This window comes from Chiloscyllium plagiosum, chromosome 4 (assembly GCF_004010195.1).
Source record: "Chiloscyllium plagiosum isolate BGI_BamShark_2017 chromosome 4, ASM401019v2, whole genome shotgun sequence".
In the NCBI taxonomy this organism is placed as follows: Eukaryota; Metazoa; Chordata; class Chondrichthyes; order Orectolobiformes; family Hemiscylliidae; genus Chiloscyllium; species Chiloscyllium plagiosum.
Window position 1 is genome coordinate 67,290,715 of NC_057713.1, and position 16,631 is coordinate 67,307,345.

Sequence of the window (16,631 nt, forward strand, 5' to 3'; positions counted from 1 at the left end):
GAAGGATGTGGAAGCTTTGGAGAGGGTGCAGGGAAGATTTACCAGGATGTTGCCTGGAATGGAGAGGAAGTCGTACGAGGCTAGGTTGAGAGTTCTCGGCCTTTTCTCGTTGGAACGGCGAAGGATGAGGGGTGACTTGATAGGGGTTTATAAGATGATCAGAGGAATAGATAGAGTAGACAGTCAGAGACTTTTTCCCCGGGTACAACAGAGTGTTACAAGGGGACATAAATTTAAGGTGAAGGGTGGAAGGTATAGGGGAGATGTCAGGGGTGGGTTCTTTACCCAGAGAGTGGTGGGGGCATGGAATGCGCTGCCCGTGGTAGTGGTAGAGTCGGAATCATTGGCGACCTTTAAGCGGCATTTGGATAAGTACATGGATGGGTACTTAATCTAGGTTAGAAGTTCGGCACAACATCGTGGGCCGAAGGGCCTGTTCTGTGCTGTATTGTTCTATGTTCTATGTTCTAAATATCTCAGCAAGAGGCCCAGCAATAACTTCTCTAGCTTCCCACAGAGTTCTCCGTACACATGATCAGGTCATGGGGATTTATCCACCTTTTTCCATTTCAAGACATCCAGCACTTCCTCCTCTGTAATATGGACATTTTGCAATATGTCACCATCTATTTCCCTATAGTCTATATCTTCCAAATCCTTTTCCACAGTAAATACTGATGCAAAATACTCGTTCAGTGTCTCTCCCATTTTCTGTGGCTCCACACAAAGGCCGCTTTTCTGATCTTTGAGAGGCCTTATTCTCTCCCTAGTTACCCTTTTGGCCTTAATGTATTTGTAAAAACCCTTTGGATTCTCCTTAATTCTATTTGCCAAAGCTATCTCATGTCCCCGTTTTGCCCTCCTGATTTCCCTCTTAAGTATACCCCTACTTCCTTTATACTCTTCTAAGGATTCACTCGATCTATCCTGTCTGTAACTGACATATGCTTTCTTCTTTTTCTTAACCAAACTCCCAGTTTCTTTCGTCATCTAGCATTCTCTATACTTACCAGCCTTTCATTTCACCCTGATAGGAATATACTTTCTCTGGATTCTCGTTATCGCATTCCTGAAGGCTTTCCATTTTCCAGCCATCCCTTTACCTGCGAACATCTGCCCCCAATCAGCTTTTGAAATTTCTTGTCTAAACCCGTCAAAATTAGGCTTTTTCCAATTTAGAACTTCAACTTTTAGATCTGATCTGTCCTTTTCCATCACTATTTTAAATCTGATGGAATTACGGTCACTGGCCCCAAAGTGCACCCCCACTGACACCTCAGTCAACTACCCTGCCTTATTTCCCAAGCGTAGATCAAGTTTTGCACCTTCTCTAGTAGCTACATCCACATACTGAATCAGAAAATTTTCTTGTACACACTTAACAAGTTCTTCTTCATCTATGTTTGGAAAATTAAAATCCCCTACAATAACCACCCTATTATTCTTACAGATAGCTGAGATCTCCTTACAAGTTTGTTTCTCAATTTCCCTCTGACTATTAGTGGGTCTATAATACAATCCCAATAATGTGGTCATCCCTTTCTTATTTCTCAGTTCCACCTAAATAACCTCCTGGATGTATTTTCAGGAATATCCTCCCTCAGCACAGCTATAATGCTATCCCTTATCAAAATTGCCACTCCCCCTCCTGTCTTGTATCCTGGAACATTAAGCTGCCAGTCCTGCCCATCCCTGAGCCATATTTCTGTAATTGCTATGATATCCCATGTTCCTAACCATGCCCTGAGTTCATCTGCCTTCCCCATTAGGCCCCTTGAATTGAAACTGAGCTGAAAATGTGTTGCTGGAAAAGCGCAGCAGGTCAGGCAGCATCCAGGTTACAGGAGAATCGACGTTTCGGGCAAAAGCCCTTCTTGAAGAAGGGCTTATGCCCGAAACGTCGATTCTCCTGTTCCCTGGATGCTGCCTGACCTGCTGCGCTTTTCCAGCAACACATTTTCAGCTCTGATCTCCAGCATCTGCAGACCTCACTTTCTCCCTTGAATTGAAATAAATGCAGTTTAATTTATTAGTCCTACCTTGTCCCTGCCTGCCCTGACTGTTTGACTCTCTTCTGTTCTCAACTGTACCAATTTCAGATTGATCTCCGTCCCCATTATCTACCTGGGTCACACCCCCCCCACCTTACTAGTTTAAATCCTCCCGAGCAGCTCTAGCAAATCTCCCTGGCAGTATATTAGTCCCCTTCCAATTTAGGTGCAATCCGTCCTTCTTGTACAGGTCACTTCTACCCCAAAAGAGTTTCCGATGATCCAAAAATGTGAATCTTTCTCCCATACACCAGCTCCTCAGCCATGCATTCATCTGCTCTATCCTCCTATTCCTGCCCTCACTAGCTCGTAGCACCAGGAGTAATCCAGATATTGCCACTCTCGAGGACCTCCTTTTTAAATTCCTGTCTAACTCTCTGTAATCTCCCTTCAGAATCTCAATCTTTTCCCTTCCTGTGTCGTTGGCTCCAATGTGGACAATGACCTTTTGCTGGCTCTCTCCCCTTTGAGAACATTCCGTACCCTCTCTGAGACATCCTTGATCCTGGCACCAGGGAAGCATTGACCAGAAACTGAACTAGGCCTAGTCATATAAATACAGTGGCTACAAGAGCAAGTCAGAGTCTAGGAATCCATCCATGAGTAAGCCACCTCTTGATTCCTCAATGCCTGCCCACCTTTAAGGCACAAGTCAGGAGTGTGATGGCATACTCCATACTTGATTGTATGAGCTCCAGTGACACCTAAGAAGCTTTACAAGGCAAGTTACCCACTTGATTGATACCACATCCAAAAGCATCCACTTCGTCCAACATGGAAGCTCAGCAGAAGTATGTAGAGGATGCACTGTAGCAGCTGTAAGTCTCTTTTGGCAGCACATTCCAAACCTGTGACAACTACCAACCAGGAGGATAAAGGCAGCAGAAACATGGAACACCTTCAAGTCACTGAACATCCTGACTTGGAAATAAATCACTGTTCCTTCAGTGTTGCTGGTCCAAAATCCTGGAACTCACTCCTTAACAGTGGGTAATGTGATGTAAAGTGTGGAATTTAGAAATATTTTTAGATCATTTATTTTAGAATTTGGATTTTTGAACTAGTGGTATGCATGTTTTGATCTGTATATAATAATGGAATTAAGCAGTTAAATTGTCAGTATTTCTTGAGCCATATTGGTTTAAACTCATATATATGAAAGGTAGACAGAGAGAGAGAGTCCCCAGCATGACAATGTAGATTTGTTGTTGGAAGAGATTTACACGTGAATAGAATAAGTATTGAGGAGCATTATATTGTAATCTATTTATAAATGGAAAGTTAATTGTTTCAAGGACAACTATGGATGGAGAATTAGATTACATTACAGTGTGGAAACAGGCCCTTCGGCCCAATAAGTCCACACCGACCCGCCGAAGCACAACCCACTCATACCCCTACATTTACCCCTTACCTAAGGCTACGGGCAATTTAGCATGGCCAATTCACCTGACCTGCACATCTTTGGACTGTGGGAGGAAACCGGAGCACCCGGAGGAAACCCACGCAGACACGGGGAGAACGTGCAAACTCCACACAGTCAGTCGCCTGAGGCAGGAATTGAACCCGGGTCTCTGGTGCTGTGAGGCAGCAGTGCTAACCACTGTGCCACCGTGCCGCCCACAATTAAATGCTGGTCCAGTCATGGGAGTTTTAAATTTCTATTTTGACGGGAAAAATGAGATGAGTTCATGGAACTTTTTTCAAATTAGTTTTATAACAGCATGTAGAAATAAGAAAGGGATGATCACATTATAGACCCCCCCCCCCAATAGACAGAGGGAAATTGAGAAACAAACTTGTATGGAGATCTCAGCTATCCTATCTGTAAGGATAATAGGGTAGTTATCATAGGGGATTTTAACTTTCCAAACGTCGACTGGGACTGCCATAGTGTTAAAGGTTTAGATGAAGAGGAATTTCTTAATTGTGTACAAGATAATTTTCTGATTCAGTATGTGGATGTACCTACTAGAAAAGGTGCAAAACTTGACCTACTCTTGGGAAATAAGGCAGGGTAGGTGACTGAGGTGTCAGTGGGAGAGCACTTTGGGACCAGCGACCATAATTCTATTCGTTTTAGAATAGTGATGGAAAAGGATAGACCAGATCTAAAAGTTGAAGTTCTAAATTGGAGAAAGGCCAATTTTGACAATATTAGGCAAGAACTTTCAAAAGCTGATTGGAGGCAGATTTTCGCAGGTAAAGGGACAGCTGGAAAATGGGACGCCATCAGAAATGAGATAACAAGAATCCATAGAAAGTATATTCCTGTCAGGGTGAAAGGGAAGGCTGGTAACTATCGGGAATGCTGATGACTAAAGAAATTGAGGGTTTGGTTAAGAAAAAGAAGGAAGCATATGTCAGGTACAGACAGGATAGATTGAGTGAATCCTTAGAAGAGTATAAAGAAAGTAGGAGTATACTTAAGAGGGAAATCAGGAGGGAAAAACGGGGACATGAGATAGCTTTGGCAAATAGAATTAAGGAGAATCCAAAGGGTTTTTACAAATATATTAAGGACAAAAGGGTAACTGGAGAGAGAATAGGGCCTCTCAAAGATCAGCAAGGTGGCCTTTGTGTGGGGCCACAGAAAATGGAGGAGATACTAAATGAATATTTTGCATCAGTATTTACTGTGGAAAAGGATTTGGAAGATATAGGTTGTAGGGAAATAGATGGTGACATATTGCAAAATGTCCATATTACAGAGGAGGAAGTGCTGGATGTCTTGAAATGGTTAATGGTTGATAAATCCCCGGGGCCTGATCACGTGTACCTGAGAACTCTGTGAGAAGCTAGAGAAGTGATTGCTGGGCCTCTTGCTGAGATATTTGTATCATCGATAGTCACAGGTGAGGTGCCGGAAGACTGGAGGTTAGCAAATGTGGTGCCACTGTTTAAGAATGGTGGTAAAGACAAGCCAGGGAACTATAGGCCGATGAGCCTGAACTCGGTGGTGGGCAAGTTGTTGGAGGGAATCCTGAGGGACAGGATGCGCATGTATTTGGAAAGGCAAGGACTGATTCGAGATAGTCAACATGGCTTTGTATGTGGTAAATCATGTCTCACAAACTTGATTAGCAAGGTTAGATCTCATGGAATACAGGGAGAGCTAGCCATTTGGATACTGAACTGGCTCAAAGGTAGAAGACAGAGGGTGGTGGTGGAGGGTTGTTTTTCAGACTGGAGGCCTGTGACCAGTGAAGTGCCACAAGGATCGGTGCTGGGCCCTCTACTTTTTGTTATTTACATAAATGATTTGGATGCGAGCATAAGAGGTATAGTTAGTAAGTTTGCAGATGATACCAAAATTGGAGGTGTAGTGGACAGTGAAGAGGGTTACCTCAGATTACAACAGGATCTGGACCAGATGGGCCAATGGGCTGAGAAGTGGCAGATGAAGTTTAATTCAGATAAATGCGAGGTGCTGCATTTTGAGAAAGCAAATCTTAGCAGGGCTTATACGAGGGAGTGTCACTGAACACAGAGACCTTGGAGAGCAGATTCGTAGCTCCTTGAAAGTGGAGTCGCAGGTAGATAGGATAGTGAAGAAGGCGTTTGGTATGCTTTCCTTTATTAGTCAGAGTATTGAGTACAGAAGTTGGGAGGTCATGTTGTGGCTGTACAGGACATTGGTTAAGCCACTGTTGGAATATTGCATGCAATTCTGGTCTCCTTCCTATCGGAAAGATGTTGTGAAACTGGAAAGGGTTCAGAAAATATTTACAAGGATGTTGCCAGGGTTGGAGGATCTGAGCTGTAGGGAGAGGCTGAACAAGCTGGGCCTGTTTTCCCTGCTGCGTCAGAGGCTGAGGGATGACCTTATAGAGGTTACAAAATTATGAGGGGCATGGATAGGATAAATAGACAAAGTCTCCCCTGGGGTCGGGGAGTCCAGAACTAGAGGACATAGGTTTAGGGTGAGAGGGGAAAGTTATAAGAGACCTAAGAGGCAATGTTTTCACGCAGAGGGTGGTACGTGTATGGAATGAGCTGCCAGAGGATGTGGTGGAGGCTGGTACAATTGCAACATTTAAGAGGCATTTGGATGTATATATGAATAGGAAGGGTTTGGAGGGATATGGGCCGGGTGCTGGCAGGTGGGACTAGATTGGGTTGGAATGTCTGGTCGCCGTGTACGGGTTGGACTGAAGGGTCTGTTTCCATGCTGTACATCTCTATGACTTGTAGAGACAACTAGAGAGCAGGCAGTACCAGATCTGATAGTGAGCAGTGAGATCAGTGATGGTGCTCTCAGATAGTAGTGACTGTAATATGATTGAATTTAACATTCTGTTCAAGGAAGAGAGGAGTGGTTTTAAGACTATTTCTTCAAATTTAAATGAGAGTAGTTACAAGGGCTTGAAAGCAGAAAATATCCAAAGTAAATTGACAAATTAGATTAAAGGATAGGTCAGTAGAGATGCTGCAACAGTCATTTAAGGGGATGTTTCAGCATGTACAAAATGGATAAATTCCAAAGAGTGTGAAAAATTCCAAGAATGGACTGAACATCTGTGGTTAACTAGAAATGTTAAAGGCTGTATCAAAGAGCACATAATTGTTCAACGACAGGCGACATGTCAAAGAGTAGACAGAACATACCAAACAGCAAAGAAAGCTTGAGTGAGCTGCCATGTTGTGAGCAAAGGGGCAATTTCTAGAAGGATATTGATAAAAAGCCATATCAAAGGTATGGAACATTATGGAAAATAAAAGCTGTTGGTGTAGCATATTAGTATATATAAAAGATTGCTTGGTAATAAATCATAGAATCCTTACAGTGTGAAAACAGTCCAATTGGTCCAACAGGTCCACACCGAACCCCCGAAGAATAACCCACCCAGACCCATTCCCCTATCCTATTACTCTATATTTATCCGTGACTAATGCACCTAAGCTATATATCACTGAATACTATCGGCAATCTAGCATGGCCAATTCAATTAACCTGGGCATTTTTGGATTGTGGGAGGAATCTGGAGCACCCAGAGGAAACCCACACAGATATGGGGAGAATGTGCAAACTCCACACAGACAATCACTTGAGGCTGGAATCAAATCGAGGTCCCTGGTGCTGTGAGGCAGCAATGCTAATCACTGAGCCACTGTGCTGCAGTGAATAGGTCAGTAGAGATACCAAAAGTAGAGAACAGCCGTAAGTAGTTTTTTCTCAGGTTAACATGAAGGAACATGTGGTGTTTCACAGGAATCAGTTCTGAAACCTCAACTGTTCACAATTTATGACTTGGTGAAGGCAGAGAAGGTACAGTTGTCAACTTGTCTAATGATATAAAGATGGATAAAAAAGTTAATTTTGAAGAGGACATAATCAGGCCAGAAAAGGAGAAAGTGAGTTGGAAAATATGGGAATTAGAGTATAATGTGGCAAACTGTGAAATTGTCCATTTTAACAGGTAGAGGGCCCTACTTGAGAGGGTGCAAAACTGGACCTCCTCTTGGGAAATGAGGTTCGACAAGTGTCTGAAGTGTCTTTGGGATCAGTGACCATAACTCTCTTAACTTTAGCATAGTTATGAATAAAGGTAGGACAGGTCCACGGGTTAAGTTGCTAAAATCGAGCAGCGCCATTAGGCAGGATCTAGCAGAGGTCGATTGGGTGAGTCTGTTTGAAGGAAAGGTAATGACTGGCAAATGGGATGCTTTTAAAAGTGTGATATCAAGAGTCCAGAGGAAGTATGTCCCTGTTCGGATGAAGGGATAAGCTGTCAGGTTTAGGGTTCCCTGGCTGATGAGGGATATGGAGGCTCTGGCCAAGAAAAGGAAGAAGGTATACATTACATTTAAGCCAATAGTCTCAAGAAAGTCCCGAGATGGCTATAAAAAGTGTAGGAGCACACTTAAGCGGAAAATCAGGAGTAAAAAGAGGGTATGAGATGTACCTGGCAAATAGGTTTAAAGATCCCAAGAGGTTCTTTAGTTATATCAAGAGCACAAAAGTGGCTAGAGAGAATGGGTCCTCTTAAAGGTCAGCATGGCTGTATATGTGTGGAGCCACAGGAGATTGGGGAGATTTTTAATGATTATTTCTCCTCAGTGTTTACTAAGCAGAGAATCATGGATGCTAAGGAAATAAGAAACAAGTGGGGATGTTTTGGATTGTATACATATTACCAGAGAGGAGGTGTTTGCAGCCTTAAGGTGCATTAAGATGGATTAATCTCCTGGGTCTGATCAAGTCCATCCTCTGACATTTTGGGAGGCTAGGGAAGAAATTGCTGAGACCCTTGCAGAGATCTTTGCTTCATCCTTTGCCACTGGTGAAGTTCTGGAAGGGTGGCTAATGTTATTTAATTTTTAAAGAAAGGTAGCAAAGGTAGCAAAGATATCAGTGGTAGGCAAGTTGTTGGAGAGGATGCTGAAGGACAGGAGCAACCAACATTTGGATCGGCAGGATCTGATTAGAGAGGGTAGACATGGATCTGTATGCAGGAAGTCATGTCTGACAAATCTTTTTTGAAGAGGTAACCAAGAGGACAAATGAGGATTGAGCAGTGGATCTTGTCTATATGGACTTTAGTAAGTTCTTTGACAAGGTCCCGCATGACAGGCTAGTCATGAAGGTTGGATCACATTGGTTTTAGGGAGAGCTAGCTAATTGGATTCAAAATTGGCTCGATGGTAGGAGGCAGTGATGATTGAAGGTTTTTTCTCAGACTGGAGGCCTGTGACTAGTGGTGCGCCACAGGGTCACTTTTATTATTTGTTACTAATATAATTGGTCTGGATATGGATACAAGGCATAATTAGTAAGTTTGCGGATGATACAACATCAGAAGACATCATTGATAGCGAGGAAGGTTATCAAAAATTACAGGTGGGGAAATGGGAAGTGAGCTGAGGATTGGCAAATGCAAATCAAATTCAACTCAGATAAGTGTGATGTGTTGCATTTTGGAAAGTCAAACCAAGGTAGGACTTATACAGTAAATGGTAAGGTTCTGAGGAATGTTGTGGAGCAGAGGGACCTAGGAGTACAAGTACACAGTTCTTTGAAAGCAGAGTCACAGGTAGACAGGATGATGAAGAAGGCATTTAACATGCTGGCCTTCATCAGTCGAGACATTGAGGTTAGGAGTTGGACATTATGTTACGATTGTATGAGTCATTGGTGAGGCTACACATTAAGTATTGTGTACAGTTTTGGTCTTCCTGTTTTAGAAAAGACATAGTTAAACAGAAAAGAGAGCAAAGAAGATTTATGAGGATGTTGCTAGGATAGTAGGCTAGAGCTATCGGGAGAGGTTGGTCAGGATAGGACTTTATTCCTTGGAGTGTAGGAGAATGAGGGGTGACTTTATTGAGGTGTATAAAACCATGAGGAGCATAGATAGGATGAATGCATGGGGTGAGGAATTGAAAACAAAAAGACATAGGTTTAAGGTGAAAGGGGCAAGGTTTAAGAAGGACCTGAGGGGCAACTGCTTCACAGAGAGTGATATGCTTATGGAATGGGCTGCCAGAGAGAATGATTGAGGCAGGTACAACAGCAACATTTTAAAAAAAAATTTGGATAGGTACACAGATGGGCAGCGTTTAGAGGGATATGGACCAAATGGGGACAATTGAAAATAGCTCAGTGGGCACCATTGTCAGCATGGGCTAGTTTGAGCTGAAGGGCCATGCTGTATTACTCTATGACTCTATAACAGCAAGTTAAAAAAAGGAAGAATCTTTTCTAAATGGTAGAGATTGCAAAACTTTGAGATGAAGAATAATCGGGTGTTCTCATGCATGAATTGCAAAATATTAGTTTGCAGATACGGAATACTCAGTAAAACTAATAGAATGTTATGATTTCTTGTGAATGTCAATGAATACAAAAGCAAGGAGATTTTCTTTCAATTATGCAACACACTAGTGAGGCAGTGTTTGAATTCTTGTGCACAATATTAGTCATAAGGTGTTGGAGTCAGTTCAGAGAACCTCTACCAGACTAATATCTGTACTGAGTTGGTTATCTGTGAGAAAATGTTGAACAAGCCAGGCTTGTATCTGCTGGAGTTAAGAAGAATAAGAGGTGAAACATACATGTTCTTGAGAGGTTATGACAGGGTAAGTGTGGAGATGATGTTTCCTCGTCTTTGAGAATCTAAAATAGGTGTCACTTTAAAAACCAGGGATCTCCCATTTCAGACAGGTGAGCAGAACTTTTTTTTCTCAGAGCATCATCGAACTTTGGAACTGTCTTCCTGTTAAGGTCATAGAAGCAGAATCCATGGATGATTTTAAGGCGGTGGTAGACAGACTCCGTTTAAGCAAAGGAGTGAAAAGTTAAGGTTACAATCAGATCAACCATGATCTTACTAGACGGCAGAGCTAGAAAGGCTGAACTGAGGGGCTTAATGTCATATTCCTCCTAATTTATATGCACATTTGTAAGTGCTATATAAATACATTTTTTTTCTAAGACTGTTTTGCTGTTTGACAAGTGATTGCCAATTGAGGCATTTTCAGTCATGGGGCCTCTCTCTGCTATTTACAACCACCCAAAACAAAATTTCTTCTAAATGAAACATGGTATCATGCATTGCCAAAATGTCAGATGTTCAGAAGAATGGTCAGTCTGGTGTTTTCACAAATGATTACTTCTGGTATCTTGTGGTATTTTCTACCTCTACCAGTATGTAATCCTGAATAAGATAGTTTGTTCTTACAAATCCTTCTATGCTTTTGTTTTGTCTTGGGTCATCTAATGGTTAGTGATAGAGGTACACCGCCAGAGAATATCTACAGAAGGAGCATTTTTTAGATAACAAGAAGGTCTATTGAGTAGAACATTTGGTCAAGCACTACCTAGAACTAGGGGTCACCAGTGATCATGCGTTTGAAACCGATGAACAGATTTCTTTTCTCGGAGGATTGTGAGACTTTGACATTGTCTTTCTGAAAGGCTGCAGGTGATATATTTGGATTTTCAGAAGGCTTTTGATAATACCCTTCATAAGAGGTTGTATGCAACGTTAAAGAACATGGGCTGGGGATATTATGTTAGAATGGATTGGGAAATCGTTGACAGGTAGGAAACAGAGACTGAGAATAAATAGGACTTTTTTTTCTGAATGGCAGACAGTGATTAATGGGGTACTACAAGGATCAGTCCTAGGATCCTTGTTTGCAATATATAAAAATGACCTGAATTGTACTCTGGGTGGGGGATTTCAATGTCCATCACCAAGTGTGACTCAGTAGAAGTACTGTTGAGCTGGTCGGCTCCTAAAGAACATAACTGCTAGGCTGAGTCTGCAGCTGGTGGTGAGGGAACCAACAAGAGGGAAAAACATGTTTGACCTCTTCATTACCAATTTGCGAGCTGCAGATGCACTTGTCCATGACAGTATCGATAAGAGCGACCACTGCACAGCCCATGTGGAGATGAAGTCCCACCTTCATATTGAGAATAGCCTCCATCGTGTTGTATAGCACTATCGCTGTGCTAAATGGGTCAGCGTTCGAACAGATCTAGCAACTCAAGATTGGAAATCCATGAGGCACTATGGGCCATCAACAACAGCAGCATTATACTCAAGCACAATCTACATTCTCATAGATCGGCATATCATTACCAGCAAGCCAGGGGATCAACCCTGATACAATAGAGAGTGCAGGAGGGCATACCAGGAGCAGCAGCAGGCATACCTAAAAATAAGGTGTCAACATGGTGAAGCCACCAAACAGGACTACTTACAAGCCAAACAGCATAGGCAGCAAGTGATAGACAGAGCTAAGCGACCCCACAACTAATGGAATAGATCTAAGCTCTGCAGTCCTGCCTAATCCAGTTGTGAATGATGATGGACTATTAAACAACAAGAGAAGGCTCCCCAAATATTTCCATCCTCAATGATGGAAGAGCCCAGCACATCAGTGCAAAAGATCAGACTGAAGCTTTCGCAGCAATCTTCAGCCAGAAGTGCCAAGTGGATGATCCATCTCGATCTCTCGAGTGGCCCCCAGCATTACAGATACCAGTCTTCAGCCAATTCGATTTGCACTTAGTGATATCAAGAAATGGTTGGAGACATTGGATACTGCAAACGCTACAGGCCCTGACGATGTTTCAGCAATAGTACTGAAGACTTGTGCTCCAAAGCTTGCCACTCCCCAAGCCAAGCTGTTTCCAGTACAATTACAACACTAGCATATACCTGACAATATGGAAAATTGCCCATATCCTGTATGTAAAATGTAGGACAAATCCAAACCAGCCAATTACTACCCCATCAGTCTACTCTCAATGGAAGGTATCAACAGTGCTATCAAGCAGCACCTGCTCAGCAATAACCTGCTCAGTGACACCCAGTTTGAGTTCCACCAGGGCCACTCCTGACCACATTACAGCCTTGGTTCTAGCATGAACAAAAGAGCTGATTCCAGAGGTGAGATGAGAGTGACAGCCCTTGACATCATGGCTGCATTAACTGGAATCAATGGAAATCTGGGAGAAAACTCTCTGGTAGTTAGAGTCATACCTGGTACATAAGAAGATGGTCGTGGTTGTTGGAGTTCAGACATCTCAGCTCCAGGACATCTCTGCAGGAGTTCATCAAGGTAGTGTCCTAGGCCCAACAATCTAAATTGCCTCATCAATGATCTTCCCTTCAACATCAAGTCAGAAGTAGCAATGTTCATAGATGACTGCATAATGTTCATCACCATTTGTGACTCCTCAGATATTGAAGGAGTCCAAGACCAAATGCAACAATATCTGGACAATATCCAGGCTTGGGCTGACAAGTGGCAAGTAACATTCATGACACACAAATGCCAGGCTATGGCTTTACCAATAAGAGACAATCTAACCATCACCTCTCAACATTCAATGGTGTTACCATCACTGAATCCCCCACTGTCAACATCCTGGAGATTATCATTGACCAGAAACTCAACTGGATTCTTCACATAAACAGTAGCTACAAGGCAAGGAATATTGTGGTGAGTAACACACCTGATAACTCCCCAATCATCTGCAATTGCTTTATCAATGATCTTTCCTCTAACATAAAGTCAGAAGAAGCAGTGTTCACCGAAGATTTCATAATGTTCAGCAACATTCATGAGTCCTCAGTATACTGAAGGAGTCAATGTCCAAATGCAATAGGTTCTGGACAATAGCCAGGCTTGGGCTGGCAAATGGCAAGTAACATTCATGACACACAAATGTCAGGCTATAGCTATCACCAACAAGAGACAATCTAACCACCGTCTCTTGACATTCAATGGTGTTGCCATCACTGAATCTCCCACTGTCAATTCTGAATCCATGCAGCCAACTCACTGTGGATCCTATGCATCTTAATCTTCTGGAAGAGCCTACCATGAGGGACCTTGTCAAAAACCTTACCAAAATACATGTATACAACATCCACTGCTCTACCATCATCGATCATCTTTGTCACCTCTTTGAAACATTTGATCAGTTTAATAAGATATGACCTGCCCTGCACTAGGTCATGCTGACTGTCCCTAATTAGTTAAAAATCACACAACACCAAGTTATAGTCCAACAGGTTTATTTGGAAGCACACTAGCTTTTGAGGTGCTGCTTCTCCCTCAGGTGATTGTGGAACATGACCATACGACACAGAATTTATAGCAAAAAGATTACAGTGTCATGGAGCTGTAATGATATATTAAACAATTTTAGCTAAAAATCACATAACACCAGGTTATAGTTATTAAATAAATTTAGATTAAGTTTTTCATCCTTTAGAATGGGATATGGTGGTTTAGGTTCTTTAATATAGAACATAGAACAGTACAGCACAGAACAGCCCCTTCAGCCGACTGTGTTGTGCCGACCATTGATCCTCATGTGAGGTAAACCTCATGTATGAACCCTTAAATTTCTGTTACCATATGCATGTCCAGTAGTCTCTTAAATATCCCCAATGACCTCGCTTCCACAACTGCTGCTGGCTATGCATTCCATGCTCTCACAACTCTCTGCGTAAAGAACCCGCCTCTGACATCCCCTCTATACTTTCCGCCAAACAGTTTAAAACTATGACCCCTCATGTTAACAATTTCTGCCCTGGGAAAAATTCTCTGGCTATCAACTCTATCTATGCCTCTCATTATCTTGTACACCTCAATTAGGTCCCCTATCTTCCTTCTTATTTCTAAAGAAAAAAGTCCGAGCTCAGTCAACCTCTCTTTGTAAGATAAGCCCTCCATTCCAGGCAGCATCCTGGTAATCCTCCTCTGAACCCTGTCCACATGTTCACTATAGTAGGGCACAGAACTGGACACAACATTCTAAGTGTGGTCTAACCAAAGTTTAATAGAGCTGCAACAAGATTTCACGGCTCTGAAACTCAATCCCCCTGTTAATGAAAGCCAAAACACCATATGCTTTCTTAACAACCCTGTCCGCTAGGGTGGCAATTTTAAGGGATCTATGTACCTGCACACCAAGATCCGGCTGTTCTTCCACACTGCCAAGAATCCTGTCTTTAATCCTGTACTCAACTTTCAAGTTCAACCTTCCATTTATCCAGGTTGAACTCCATCTGCCACCTCTCAGCCCATCTCTGCATCCTGTCAATGTCCCACTGCAGCCTACAACAGCCCTCTATACTGTCAACAACACTTCCAACCTTTGTGTCGTCTGCAAACATGCTAACCCATCCTTCAATCTCCTCATCCAAGTCATTAATAAAAATTACAAAGAGTAGAGGCCCAAGAACAGAGCCCTGTGGAACACCACTCACCACTGACTTCCAGGCAGAATACTTTCCTTCCACTACCACTCGCTGTCTTCTGTCAACCAGCCAATTCTGTATCCAGACAGCTAAATTTCCCTGTATCCCATTCCTCCTGACGTTCTGAACGAGCCTACCATGGGGAACCTTACCAAATGCCTTGCTGAAGTCCATATACACCACATCCACCGCTCGACCCTCATCAACTTGTCTAGTAACATCCTCGAAGAACTCAGTAAGATTTGTGAGGCATGACCTGCCCCTCACAAAGTTGTGCTGATTGCATTTAATCAAGCCATGCTCTTCCAGATGGTCATAAAATCCTATCCCTCAGAATCCTTTCTAACATCTTGCAGACGACAGACGTGAAACTGACTGGTCTGTAATTGTCGGGGTTTTTCTCTATTTCCTTTCTTGAAGAGAGGAATTACATTTGCCTCCCTCCAGTCCTCAGGTGGAGAGCAAGGATGCAAAGATTTTCGCAAGTGGCGAAGCAATCACATTTCTCGCTTCCCAAAGCAGACCAAGGACAAATCTGATCTGGCCCTGGCAACTTGTTAATCTTTATGTTTGTCAAAATTTTCAGCACATCAGCTTCCTCAATCTCTATCCGTTCCAGCATGCTTACCTGCTCCTCAATGGTTTCATTCAAGACAAGGTCCTTTTCTTTCATAAAGATGGAAGCAAAAAACTCATTTAGGGCTTCCCCTACCTCCTCAGACTCTATAAACAAGTTCCATATGCTATCCCTGATTGGCCCTACTCTTTCTTTGATCATTTTCTTATTCCTCACATACGTGTAAAATGCTTTTGGATTCTCCCTAATCCTTCCTGACAAGTCTTTTTCATGCCCCCTCCTGGCTCTCCTCAGACCTTTTTTGAGCTCCTTCCTTACCTGTCTGTAATCCTCTAGAGCTGAGCAAGACCCTTGCTTCCTCCACCTTAAGTAAGTTGCCTTCTTTCTTTTGATGAGAAGCTCCTCTGCTCTCGTCATCCAAGGTTTCTTTATCTTACCCCTTCTTGCCTGTCTCAGAGGAACACATTTATGCATCACTTGCAACAACTCAACAACTTCAACAGTCTCCACATGTCTATAATGCCCTTTCCATGGAACAATTGCTCCCAGAACATGCTTCCCAACTCACGTCTGATAGCATCATAGTTTTCTTTTCCCCTATTAAATATCCTCCCATTGTGCCTGCTTCTCTCCTTCTCCATAGCTATGTAGAATGTGAGGCAGTTGTGGTCACTATCACCAAAATGCTCTCCCACAGCAAGATCTGACACCTATCCCGGCACAATGCCGAGCACCAAATCCAAAATGGCCTCTCCCCTCATCAGCCTGTCAACATGTTGAGTTAGGAAACCCTCCTGAACACACCTTACGTGTAAATCTCAGAATTACATTCTCAAAATGGCATCAGCTTATCTAATAATAGGTGTCATCTCAGCTCAGACAATGCATTAAATGTGTGAAGGTAAAGCGTGTACCAAGTTGAGTCAATTCTATTTCTAAAGTAGGGCTTACAGAATCTTACATGGGTTTATGCAGTTTTTGAGCAAAATAAAATTTAATTCTGTAAATACAGGTTTACCCCATAAACTTACATGTGTGAACGGGCAGGAGAGACAGAGTGGGTGTGTGCATGTGAAAGAGTGTGTGGATGTGTGTGTATAAGCTTGGTCAAGTATGTGCATGAGTATGATGGGGTATAAGCCTATGGGAGGGTACGCGCTTGGAGGTGACTGCAGGGCGTGCATTTGTGTGCGTATGAGAAAGAGCTTGTGTATGAGAGAGGGTCTATGTGAGTGTGTAATAATGTGTGTGAGAGAGAGAGTGTGTGAGGAAAAA

At 42.7% G+C, this 16,631-nt stretch overlaps 1 protein-coding gene across 1 annotated transcript in view; it reads left to right on the forward strand.

Moving 5' to 3' along the window:
- The window catches only part of LOC122549478 (lipoxygenase homology domain-containing protein 1-like), a gene marked incomplete at its 5' end in the record, with an annotated part of 196,978 nt that overhangs the window by 15,321 nt on the left and 165,026 nt on the right, over positions 1–16,631 (forward strand). Inside the window, one exon of the mRNA XM_043689337.1 lies at positions 6,357–6,438. Coding sequence (XP_043545272.1) covers positions 6,357–6,438 — 82 coding nt within the window. The remainder of the gene's footprint in view (positions 1–6,356; positions 6,439–16,631) is intronic.